At 46.2% G+C, this 13,362-nt stretch overlaps 1 protein-coding gene across 1 annotated transcript; it reads right to left on the minus strand.

Annotated features, from left to right (window-relative positions):
- Window positions 1–10,304: 10,304 nt before the first annotated feature.
- On the minus strand, window positions 10,305–11,421 carry TREMEDRAFT_70078 (uncharacterized protein; the record flags this gene model as incomplete). The annotated part of the gene is made up of 4 exons (XM_007007586.1): window positions 10,305–10,430; window positions 10,483–10,707; window positions 10,765–10,932; window positions 11,047–11,421. 4 exons carry the CDS (start codon window positions 11,419–11,421, stop codon window positions 10,305–10,307), a joined length of 894 nt encoding a protein of 297 aa, XP_007007648.1.
- Window positions 11,422–13,362: the final 1,941 nt, after the last annotated feature.

Here is a 13,362-nt window from a genome sequence, read left to right on the forward strand (position 1 = left end):
AGAGAAGTCACGGAGAAGAAAACCAGCGCGGGACATAATGATATTTCTAATGAAAAGAAAAGTTGTTTGGTTGGTGGTGATTCTATGAGATGTTGTCAGCCAGGGACATGAAGGAAATCCATAGATTCTCGAAATTCTACTATTAAACCTGAAGTTTTGAGAAGTAGACAGGATAGAAGGAAGTTCAGACAGTCAGAAATTAGTGATAAAAGTGGAGAAAGACGAAAGGTGGACATACCGTTTACTGGAGGTAAAAGTGATGAAGTAAAAGGAAAGATAGAGCAGAGTGAGTCGTCAGTAGTGAGTGGTGACCACGTGTCAGAGCGGAGCCGCGCAGTGCGGGGCCCCACCAAAACTCATTTCACGATTTCACCTACCACTACTACCACACACATGACACTCAACATTTCATCATTACTACCTTCTACATCATCACAAACCTCGCCGTTGCCATTGATAAATCTTTCGGGACTACTGCAGAGTTGAGCATTGTCCTGTCACGGCTGTCGAACAACTATCCACTAGCAGACCAGCGGTCGACAAACCTTGGCTAACTTGACGCTCCTAAGTCGGTGTCTCGCCCAACCAGGAGGGCGCAGACGTCGAAAGGAGTGTAACTATGGCGTACTTCGGCGTAGTTACTCTAACTGGGGTTTTGTTCTACTGATGGCAATGTATCTCGATTGTATATAGCTATCTCTATCTGTCTTTCACTACTGACAACAATCAAGGATCGCTGAAGAACTTCAGCAATCTTCTCAGTTAATATCATCTACTCTGTCATGAATCACAAGTATCAGTTTCCGCATGTTTTATTTCTGCTCTGATGCCTTTGAGGCAACAGACCTGAACCTTTGGTTAGTTATGTTATCCTCAGTTAGTATGCCTGGTATGGCATTAGACCCAAGACTTTAGTATAGTTAGATTTTAGGCGAACGTATGTTTTACGTTGTCATGCGTACTTCTGCGTGCAATCAACGGCGTATTACACGCAGCACGGCGAGAACAGGGCGCAGTCAGTTGCTGTTAGTTAGAAAACAGTAGGGAACGCAAGGATTACAACGGTTTCCTACGCAGGACGACTCCACCTGGTAGAACACCTGTTTTACAGATATAAACCCCTCATAGTTTTACATACTTCTTCTTTACTTCTTGATCAAAAGTCATTTCCATTGCCACCCTTTCTTTGAGTCCAGTCCAGTCCAGTTACAGTTCCAGTCCAAGTCCTTCCTAGTCTTGTTAGACAAGCCAGAGACATTCTTTGGGTCACAGTCCCATTCCTTGTTGGACTCAGTCTTGTTATCTAAGTATATTCCTTGTCACTCCTAGTCCTTGTCCCCTTGTCCTTTGTCCTCTGTCCCAGGGTGGGCAGTATCATTGACATACTCCTCCTAGACGTTCATCCAACCCTCTCGCCCTTTGACGTACTTCAACGCACTTTGTCCAACTTCCCCGAGCCCCCGGCCATCCTCTTCCTCCCTCGACTAACTCTGCCTAACATTGCCGTACTTCTGCTCCCTTTGTCCCTACCTAGCCTAACTCCGTCTAACTTCGCCGTACTTCTGCTCCCTTTGTCCCTACCTAGCCTAACTCTGTCTAACTTTGCCGTACTTCTGCTCCCATTGTCCCTACATAGCCTAACTATGTCTCACTTCGCCGTACTTCTGCTCCCATTGTCCCTACCTAACCTAACTCCGTCTAACTTCGCCGTACTTGATCTCAGATGTCCTGAGTTATGTGTAGAGTAAAGAGGTTAAGGTGTGATGGGGGTTTTGATGGTCAAAGGAGGGTCATTGTTGGTGGAATAATTGAGGTGTCACAACATAGTTCGTGACATGTCCCGTGGGGGAGTGTTAGCCGATAGAATCGGGCCAGGACGGCCTGAGCCGCCGTTAGATAATCACCCCTTCTGTTGAATATTTTTCCGTTCAACTTATCCTCTGAACTCTATTCAATCGTCTCTGGTTTACTGCGTGTGAGTGGAATTTGATCAGTCTAGAGACATGTAGGATTGATGCATGCTCTTTTTCCCCTCTGTATTATCATCTAACTATCAGTAAACAATGTATCTGATTGGCTTGAGAAGGAAGCCGATAATCATCTCTTTGGGATGAGATGTAGCAGGTGGAGCGGACAGAGATCACAGACGGAATAAGGCCTGATCTGCCGGAGAGGGAGAGATCGTCAAGTAGGGACTGATGAACAGATGCTGGTGGGTAACAGTGCCGTCAAACACGGGTACGAGCGAGTTTGACTGAGGTGATCGAAGGCAGAGGAAAAGGACAAATTTGCGAGCCGAGATCGATCGACGGCAGGGGCAAGACGGCAAGTGGAACAACTTGAATGATAAGGCTGGTTGGTCTGCTTGGATCCTCATCGTTGCTCATGTTGGCGATGTATAAAAACATACATAAGTAGGTAACGGGTGAGTTCTGCCGGTGGATTCTGGGGAGGATCTCAGTAGTTAGTTGTGAGTGGTGGACGATTGTGGCACCTGAAAAATGTGGCACTTTTCGACTTTTCGCGGCCGGATCATGACCCACGCGCACGCTTCTTCTACCTTCCCCGGTCAACACGGAAAATTTACATCTGCCAATCCCCCCTTCTAATCCTTTCGTGATAGAATCAGTGACGCGGTAACCACTTCACCAGCGCCGAAAGAATTTGACATGCTATCGGAGGATTATATCGTGCTATAAGATGAAAAGATTATGCAATTTTCACGCTGTCTTCCGATTCCCTCCACGAAACTGACGTCAATATGACGATCAACGGAGGTTGTCAGAAGATAAAAGTGGTCTACGGAGCATGTGGAACATACTAGAAAACATGGCGGACATCAATTTGACGTCATCCAAAGGCCTGGATCAGGTTAAAACCATGAGATTGGCATGAATTTGATCATCAGACCCGGTTATCCGCCACGATGACGTTTTCGCTCCACCTCTCTTCGGGTCATACCGTGGGAAACGAGCCATTCGGATCATGCACTGCTACTTGACGACATCATAGTCCTTCTCATACTTTTCTGAAGGTGGTATGAGGCCTTCACAAGTTGAAACTACTTAAGGACAATCAAGGGGACACCCAGCCCACAATTTTTATCTTCATCAACCAAAGAACACAATGCAGGAAACCAATTCCACGATACTCACCAGAGTACCACTTACTCCAATTCCTTCCTTGTACTTTGACGGCGGCTCCGACTGGGATGACAGTGGCCCCACCACGCCTACGGAGCTGGATGGGTCAATATTGGCAACCATTCCGACCTCTTTGGACAAACCGCCCCCACAGTCACATCAGGCTACAAGAGTGGAAGACAGTAATGGACCTACCCAAGAAATGGACCAGGCATACTCAAGCCTCTGGTGTGTCAAGTGGCTGATGTCTCGGCTGAGATACACTCAACCGGGTACAGAACTGGACAGGTCGTTGCAGCGCGCCTTGGGTTTGGTTAGGGCTGATGGTGATCCCAGAACTGCCATACTGGGTTTTCCAAGCACAGGCAGCGGGAATGATGGGACCAAACTATATGCAATCCCCAAGTTTGTCAGGAAGGAGTCCAGTCACGAACTAGCAAAGAAAGGGTGGGCAGTAACCGCCGAGGAGGTGCAGACTTAGCAGGGTACAAGTAAGCAAAAACATATGTTTTGCTTCCAAGCTCCCCTTAGAGTTCTAAGTACAAGCTCTACAACCATGGACAGGCATCCTTTGATATAGTATTGGCTCAATTGGATGCAAAGGTCTATCATAGGACTCAAGAGGGAGGTGTGATACCTGCGTTGTTTGTTCAATTTGTGAGGTGACCCATGTAGTGGATCTGACCATCCCCTACATACTGATCAGTACCCAGCTACTAGATTCTCTTCCAGATACACCTACCCCTGTCTCTTGTCTGCCTATCATGGTCTATACAAGTGCTTATACGCACTTGCCTCAGTTACGCCTTCTTTACCTATAGTCTCTCCTGTCTCCTAGTATATAGTATTCACGCATAACGTGTCAAAGACGCAGATTCTGTCACGTCTTTCCTACGTCAAACGTCAGCTCATTTATGCATATAAGCCGGGTCTGAGGGGGATCTCTTCCTCCATTGTCTTTCTTCTCCCATCCTCTTTCTTCTCACTTCTTCTCCTCCTTTTTCCTCCACCTCTCTCAGACCCTCTTTGGTTTCCTTGATACACTCTTTACTTACATCTACTAACCTTTGATCATCGCTGGCTAGTATTATCCACATCACAGAGTTCCGATTCAGTATCCAGCCCTACGGGTAGGTTACATTTATTTATTTGTGGTGATCCTCACAAGCAGGATCGTTACAACCCACGGGAGCCGTCACACTTTGGAGCGTCATGGGGATCAGGGTGACTGTCAGAAGATTATAACCTATCATAGAATTCATGTCAACTGTACTGTGATTCTTCTCAACCCCATTTGTCAATAATGATTGCTGAAAGTGGTAGTGAACGGTAGTTACACCTGGTAGTTCTTAACTATGTAGAAGGCAATGAAGAACTACCAGGGACAAGACAATTTGGTATGAGGCACCGCTTATCACAATGACGTGAATTTCAACACCATTCACATCCATGACTAGGTTGTTCAAGTCTCCTTGTACAATGTCCAGCCAGAAATACAAGCCAGAGATGCATTTTAACCCTTGCTTTTGGTGGATCATCAAGGAGCATCTGGCGCATTTTATCAGATCATGTATGGAGAAAGTTGGGTAAAAACTTGCTCTAGTACCTTCGCACAGCCTCCGACATCCCTCCACAAAAAGATGTGATTGTCCAAATTGACATTTGTTGATGAGCAATTCTTCTGTGGGACATGGGCTCTTGACCATTACACTCCAAACTGTCACAGGAGAATGTTATGTATGACACTCCTAAGTGGCACAGATCATCCATTAGTCATGCTAGCCCCTGTGACGCTCTGAAGTGTCACAGCTTCCGTGGGTGACGTAACATGTACTTCACACTCCCACTGATCTTTGTATCTGATGATTTGCTAAGTAGGCGTTCAGCGCTGGAGTGGTGTGTCTCTGTTAGGAACACAGCCGGAGACGGAGCCCTCTGGAGCTGCACACACCTGATCAGACCCAGTCAGAGACAGTCCACTCTGGAGGTGCATGACCCAGTATCAGACCCAGCCAGAGAAGCACACTATATAATTCAACGTGTCACAATTTTCACAACTGTTATACCTTTTGCCATGAGTTCTCGGACGACAAAAGCTTGGAGAATGGTTCTAAGAAGTCTGGATCAACCTTACTCACAATAGTCCCATGAGGGAAGCATCCAATCTGTCCCCCCACAACAATCACATTCCGCCATTTCCACAACAGAGAAGGCAGTCCAAACAAGGTGTCACAGACGTCAAATAACTTCTCTCTAACAGACTGACGGTCAACAAAACTTGGCTAACTTGACACTACGGCTTTGTTATGACTGAGAGCTAGGCAGTGACCAGACTTAACTTCAGTGGACGACAGCGACGGAAGACAAAGTGATAGCGTAAAGTGGATTGGACGATGATGACGAGCACCTCAGTGGTGAACGCGTTATGGCGTAAGTCACTAAGATAACAAGGGATGAGTAGAGTGAGTGGCAAAGTTTTATGAGAGTAACTTATGAGAATTCATCGACAGAGGGAAAAGAGCAATTTCAGCGCTCTTATATAGACCTCTGTTTCTACCGAACTACAAACTAAACCAGCTACCTCCACCTTGCTGAATCATCAATGATGTCATGATTGATAAGCATCTGAGTAAGCAGCTTATCAAGCAATGATGTTATTGCTGATCAAGCAGCTGAGTAAGCACAACTAATCCCCATGCTGAATCAGCAATGACCAATCCCCATGCTGAATAAGCCATGACATCATATGATATCATGTGCTGACCAATCCATACCAAGTCTCCTAATGTTCTGATATCTGTCTAACCTTGATAAGCTCCATTCTCCTATTCCACATCATGCTCCTTATCATACTCTACAATGCCAATCATACCTCCTTGTATGCAGTGTCATAACAGGCTTCGATGTCTCACCCAAACAAAAGGCACAGGCGTTGAAAGGGGTGTAACTACGGCGTACTCCGACGTAGTTACTCTAACTGGGGTTTTTCTCCGACGGCAATGTATCTTGATTGTATGTAGCTATCTCTATCAATCTTTCACTACTGACAACAATCAAGGATTACTGAAGAACTTCAGTGATCTTTTCAGCTACTATTGTCTACTCCTCCTAGATTTTCACCCAACCCTCTCGCGCTTAGGCATACTTCAACGCACTTCATCCAACTTGTCATGAATCAAGAATCATGACCTAGTATCGTTATGGACTTATAAATAGTGACTCATGATTAATTAGGAATTGAGAAGTAATTAAGGAACTGCAATACAAACGGTAGTGCAGAATGTAGTGCAAACTGTGTTACAGATATTGTGGACCAACTGTAGGACAGTTGGTAGAACCAAGTCTTGTCTGCAGTGCCATTGCACTACAGATGGTAACTAGTCAACAAGTATATAAACCCATAGTATCAGTATCTTCTTCAGCAATGAATCTCCTTTTTCTCTTTTATCTTTTCTAACCTTTTCTCGATCATCCCTGTCACGAATAGACGACTGATGATGATGAAGCCACAATGGCGTGTCTCAAACAGTCTTAAAGGCAACAGTAAGTTAGAGTAGAGAGTTGAAATCAAAGATGACCATTGATCAGAGAGACAGAGAAACAAACAGAGAGCTAGAACCACTATTTATAGACGAAACACCCCAAACTGAGCCTCAAACTCCTTCCTCTCCTCTCCTACTTCCTGGGGGGAAACCCTGAGGAAACCCTGTATCAAAAACAGCATTCTAAACAACCTTACAGAAGGCTCTGAATCATCCTGGAAGCCCCCAAAAGAGATCTCTTCATCAAAGGTTAAATTCTTGAAAAGAAAGACGAATAAAGGATCCATGAAATGTGATCCTTTGATACCTGAAACTCTCCTATGCTGCCTGGATGAGCTCTGATCTTTCAGGGGGTTCAGAGGGTGTTTCTTAGGCGCCCACATTATGCAGATTTTGACTCAAAAGTACCTGGTTCAGTCCTGCGGGTTCGGTAGAGGTTCGAGAGGTTCGAATAGAGGCTAAATATGCTTAGTAGAGTGGTTTTCCTTCTGGTTCTCTCAGTTGAGTCATTCGCACTGCTGAAAGAGATGAAACCTCTGACCATCAGTGCGTACTCCTCATCACTAGTGTGTACTCTTCATCAGTGGCGTACACTTCTCCATCAGTAGCGGGTGTGTATTGATGAGTAGCGTGTTTTCCATGTTCAAACACGTGTTCTCACAAGGCTATCCTGTTGACCGGTTGACTGGTTGATTCCGTGGTTGACCCGGTGGTTGACCCGGTGATTGATCCTGTGATTGATCCTGTGATTGATCTGGCAAACCAGTTATTTGGTAACCGAGGGAGTCGTACTACCGTTGACAGATGTACGTACTCTCCTATGACGTCAGTGGTGTGATCGCTAGTTAAGGTACCTGCAATTGATCGTTAATTAAGGTACCCGTGATTGATCACTAATTGAGGTACCCGTAATTGATGGCTAATTAAGGCACTAATTAGTAATTAAGGAATTGATGGCTAATTATCAATCATCGATGATTCTGTCGTTTGTTGATTGGGACGGGTTCATATACAAAAATAGATGCTGACCAGCCATCTGGCTAACATTGCTCCCAAGGTACCCTCGCTTATCAGTTCGTCCGGTCTGAGCGGAACCGAGGACACGGAACCGGGTACATGTCGGCCGGAGCTTGGGATGACGACAGATGACGACAGATGACGACAGATGATGACAGATGACAACAGATGACAACAGATGATGACAGATGACGACAGATGACGACAGATGACGACAGATGACGACAGATGACGATAGATGACGATAGATGACGATAGATGACGTGATTGATGTATACAATGCCGAGTCAGGTTGACTCAGTGATGGGAGGGTGATTAAGGTTGAATGGTCATCCACATGTCGTACGATAGAACGAGTTGAGACAATTTGAGTAAAGTTGACTGGACTTGAGTGGATGATATGCACGTGGTATTTACAGATAGTCGAGGGTTATGACAATCCCCTTGGGTAAGAGAGTAAGAGACGTCACTCAGTTGGTTTTAACCCAACACTCTCAGTTCCCTCAGTATCAACATAGTCATTCCATCCTACAAGCCAGATACTAACCCCTTCAGTATCCAAGCCAGTCCCTTTGTTATTGCAGTCCAACCGCAGGCGTGACACAACTTCCCCGAGTCCCCGGCCATCCTTCTCCTCCTTCAACTAACTCCGCCTAATATCGCCGCACTTTTGTTCTTGTTGTCCTTAGTCCGCCTAACTTTGTCTAACTTCGCCGTACCTCTGCTTCCATTGTCCCTACTCAGCCTAACTCTGTCCAACTTCACCGTACTTTGCTGTCCTTATGCTCCAGGCCCCCGTATACTTTATTCTCCCGTTTGTCACAATCGTCGTTTCTTCTCTTCTACAGACCGACGGTCGACAAACCTCGGCTAACTACGTTGTAGTGGGGCGTTGATGTCTCACTAGGACAGGGTACTCGTCGGGGAACTACGGCTAACTACGCCGTAGTGATAGGTCGAGTGGTAAGTGATAGAATGATCGTCGATGAACTGCGGCTAACTTTGCCGTAGTGCGTTGAACTGCTCGGTGGTAGCTCTCCTTAACTCGATGGTTGTAGCTACTGAATATATCGCTCGCTACTGACAACAATCAAGGATCGCTGAAGAAGTTCAGCGACCTGTAACCTATCTATACTACTCCTCACTTCTCATAGAACGTCCCTCAACTCCTGCACTGCCTCACGCTCAGTCCTCTTCGTCAACCTCGCCGTACCTCGCCATATCCCCGAGATCCTACTCCACTCACTTCGACTAACTTCGCCTAACTTCCCCTGCTCTGCTCCCCCTCGGTTCCCTTCCCCTAACTTCGCCGTAGTTCTCCGCTAGGCGGGGTTGTCGTGACAAATAATACCCTCTTGGTTCTCGTAACTTCGCCGTAGTCCGTCTCAGTGGTTCGAGTGGAGGTTGGTGATGATGAAAGGAAGGTCGGTGATGGTGAAAGGAGGGTCGGTGATGGCGGTTGTCAGGGATGTTACGACGTAGTTCGTGACACCGTTGTACTTTGCCGTAGTTGGTCTCAGATGTCCTGAGTTACGTGTAGAGTGAAGAGGTTAAGACGTAATAGGGGTTTTGATGGTCAAAGAAGAGTCATTGCTGGTGGGATAATTGAGTGTCACAGCGTAGTTCGTGACACTCTACGAGCCAGAGACTAAAACCCTTCAGTACCCAAGGCATTACTTTGCTACCGCAGTCTACCCGCAGGCGTGACATTGTCCAACTTCCCTGTCACAGACGGGTAAATCCCTGTCACGGCTGTCGAACAACTATCTTCTAGTGGACCGACGGTCGACGAACCTTGGCTAACTTGACGCTTCTAAGTCGATGTCTCACCCAACCAGGAGGGCGCAAACGTTGGAAGGAGAATAACTACGGCGTACTTGGGCGTAGTTACTCTAACTGGGGCTTTGTTCTACTGATGGTGATGTATCTCGATTGTATATAGCTATCTCTGTCTGTCTTTTACTACTGACAACAATCAAGGATCGCTGAAGAACTTCAGCAATCTTCGCATCTAATATTATCTATCCCTCCTAGACGTTCATCCAACCCTCTCGCGCTTTGACGTACTTCAACGCACTTCGTCCAACTTCCCCGAGCCCCGGCCATCCTCTTCCTCCTTCGACTAACTCCGCCTAACATCGCCGCACTTCGGCTCCCATTGTCCCTACCTAGCCTAACTCCGTCTAACTTCGCCGTACTTCTGCTCCCATTGTCCCTACCTAGCCTAACTCCGTCTAACTTCGCCGTACTTCTGCTCCCATTGTCCCTACCTAGCCTAACTTCGTCTAACTTCGCCGTACTTGGTCTCAGATGTCCTGAGTTACGTGTAGAGTAAAGAGGTTTGGTCGTGATGATGGGGGTTTTGATGGTCAAAGGAGGGTCATTGTTGGTGGAATAATTGAGGTGTCACGACGTAGTTCGTGACAATCCCCTCCATGACACGCAAAATACACCTCATAGTATGACTATGCTCAGTGAGAATCTACATATCGGTACTTGTATGTAACAAAAGTGATGCATACTCCGACCAACGCCAGTGTGGCACCAACACCTCCGTCTATGGTCCTACTTCTATCATGGCCAGGTAGTCCGTGTAGGTGGTTTAGAATGATGTCTGCAGTCCGTCTGCTTTCTCCAGCTCATCCCGACGTGCCGACATACTTTCTATCAACTGATTTACTCGAGTGATTGGGATCCCATCCCAAATGCGCTGGATCTCCTGGAATAACTTCCGTCAACAACATATCCTACTTCTAGATCGTCAAAGACAGGGAATTCACCTTGTCTGCATTTGTAGGCTGTGGTCTACCATGATCTAATTCATGCTTGACATCAGCCCACATTGACTTGATTGGATTGAGATCCGGAGAGTATGGAGGATGAGGGAATTGTTGAAGAGAAAGCGCTGCCTCAGCATCCCGAGTAATTTGTGCTCGATGTGCCGGAGATCCGTCTACCATCATGCAGACTCCGCCCCCCTGTTCCTCCTGAACTTCCGCAACATACTTTGAGAGGAGTGGTCAAAGGATCAAAGTGATGTACTTGTCTGCATTCAATCCAACTGTTTTCCACCCTTTTGGTCTTTTGATACGTTCAAGGGGAATGCGAAATAGGGGAAACTTCTTGTTGTACGCTATAGCTCCCCAGATGGGGACGGAAATATGATTGGAGTGGAAATGAATGTGCATGTGTTTGGAGGTGTATTCTTTGTGTGCTCGTCGGATAGTCCACTCTCAAGATGCTCTGTGTTTTGATCCCTCAACAACAGTACATTCATCTGTGTATACCCCCTTCTTCCAATCCCGCTCCTTCGTCTCCTTTTTTCACTCCTTCCTTTTCTCAACTCCAATAGGGAGCAACCAAGATTTCTTGCGTTTGATCCTCTTGTGTAGTCCCTCCTTCTCAGCTACCCGTTTGACTGTTTGTCCGCTGACATTGTTTTGGTGTTCATCCACGTTCCGTCCATAATATTGCCAAGGAAGGTTTGGATTATCATCAATTTGACCAAGGATCTTGCGCTTAGCCGGCTCAGTTACTTTGGAAGGTCTACCGGAACGAGGATGTGAAGAGTGTGAGTTGTCCTCAAGCTTGCGTTTGGTGGTTCTGTGGACGGTGGATTGATTGATGGATTTCTGTGCCGCAATCTCATTCTGCTTCTGACCTGCGTCCCAGCGTCCATAGATCTCACTCCGCTTCACCTCTGACAGTTCTCTCCTCATCACACTCCTCTTGGACACAAGGCAGGAAGTATGGACAGATCAAAGTTAAAAAGTTTCGATGATCCACACTCAAGTGCCACACTCATCGGCGTTGGTCGGAGTATGCATCACTTTTGTTACATACAAGTATGAAAACACATGTATTATCCATGATAATATATGATAATACGGTTATTCTCATTGAGAATATATAGGGATAGGTGAGAATACATGATAATACATGGGAATAGGTAGATGATCCATGAGAATATGTCTATCCTTGCTGAAGATACATGTATTATCACCGAGAATACAGATAGTCTCAGTCTTGGTGTGCAAAGGAGGGTATGGATTAAGGACATATGTAGACTATATAAACAGTGCATCTACTTTGTGTTTGTCTTTCTTCTCAAGGATCAATATATTGTTTGCCACACACAATCTAGACCTCACTTTGCTTACCAACGTCGTCCCCCACATCACAACCTCTCTTATCGTCATCACAATACCCCTTGTCACCATCTTGACTTGCCCGGATCCTTCGCAAGACATCTTAGTCGTCCGACCACATCACAGGTTCACGGACTACATCTATATCGTTGTAGTCCCTGCCTAGTAAACCATTGCAGTCCTCCTGTCTCTGATCTCAGAGGTCTGTTAGGGACAGGTTCGTGACATTCCCCGACTCCCGGGCCATCCTTCTCCTCCTTCAACTAACTCCGCCTAACATCGCCGCACTTTTGTTCTCGTTGTCCTTAGTTGTCCTAACTCCGTCTAACTTTGCTGTACTTCTGCTTCCATTGTCCGTGGTCCATCTAACTCCGTCTAACTTTGCCGAACTTCACCATCCCTATGCTCCAAATGCCCGTACACCTTATTCTCCCGATGTACTTCTCCGTAGTTGGTCTCAGATGTCCTGAGTTATGTGTAGAGTGAAGAGGTTGAGGTGTGATAGGTTTTTGATGGTCAAAGGAGGGTCTTTGTTGGTGGGATCATTGTTAACAGCTATGCAAAAGTGGGAATCCCCAATTGCATCCGTGCTGGTTGTACTATTTCCAACGATAATTGGGGTGTCACAACGTCATTCGTATGGCTGGCCAAATGACCAATTACATCGTCTTGCATACATCGTTCAACATCATTTCTCTTTTCTCCACATAACTCAATAAGAAGAGTACTTAAACACTTGCCAAGCATACCATTCGAACGCCCCAGACTCCCCCTACACGCACATATTAAAATGGATGCATATCATGCAGGAATTATCAATGATGAACCCGTGAGCCCTCCCCCTCCTTCTGATACTGATCAAATCAGGTTCATCAACCGATTCCTCTCTCCCACAATGAGATTCTCATGCTTTATGAGGACATTCACCATTATCTTGACCCTATATCTATCCTTGTTACCTCTCCCCCTGATCTCCGTGACCCAGATGATGTAGTGGACGCTCAGGATGACATCCGTGAAATACTTGAATTACTCAACTCCCTTCAACTGTCTCTCCCTGTCAATATCTATACAGATCTCATGGTCACTGTTGGACAATTAGAACAGTCTCTGGACTGGCTGGCTGAGTCTCTCAATCAGCCAGAAGGGTTCCTTCCCCCTCCTCCTGGTCGGCGATGGGTACGAGGTGATAATGGCCGTATGAGACTTGATATTGATCAAGATTTGATGTTGCTACTCATGGAGCATGGCTGGAAGGACAGAGAGCTACAGGAGATGTTTGGATGTGTACGATCTACACTTCAGAACAGAAGAAAGGATTGGGGATGGTCAAAGAGGGGGTTTACTGTGACTAGTGATCTTCAACTCACGGAGGTGAGTAATAACTCACTTTCCTCTGACATTGTTCTATGACATTGGCTAATGCGTAGCATATCAATCGCTTTCAAGCCTCTACCACTGGGCTCCTTGGTGTCAAAGCATTGCAGGGAGCCCTCCGATCTGCTGGTGTCT

The sequence above is a fragment of the Tremella mesenterica genome (assembly GCF_000271645.1).
Source record: "Tremella mesenterica DSM 1558 unplaced genomic scaffold TREMEscaffold_14, whole genome shotgun sequence".
Taxonomy (NCBI): Eukaryota; Fungi; Basidiomycota; class Tremellomycetes; order Tremellales; family Tremellaceae; genus Tremella; species Tremella mesenterica.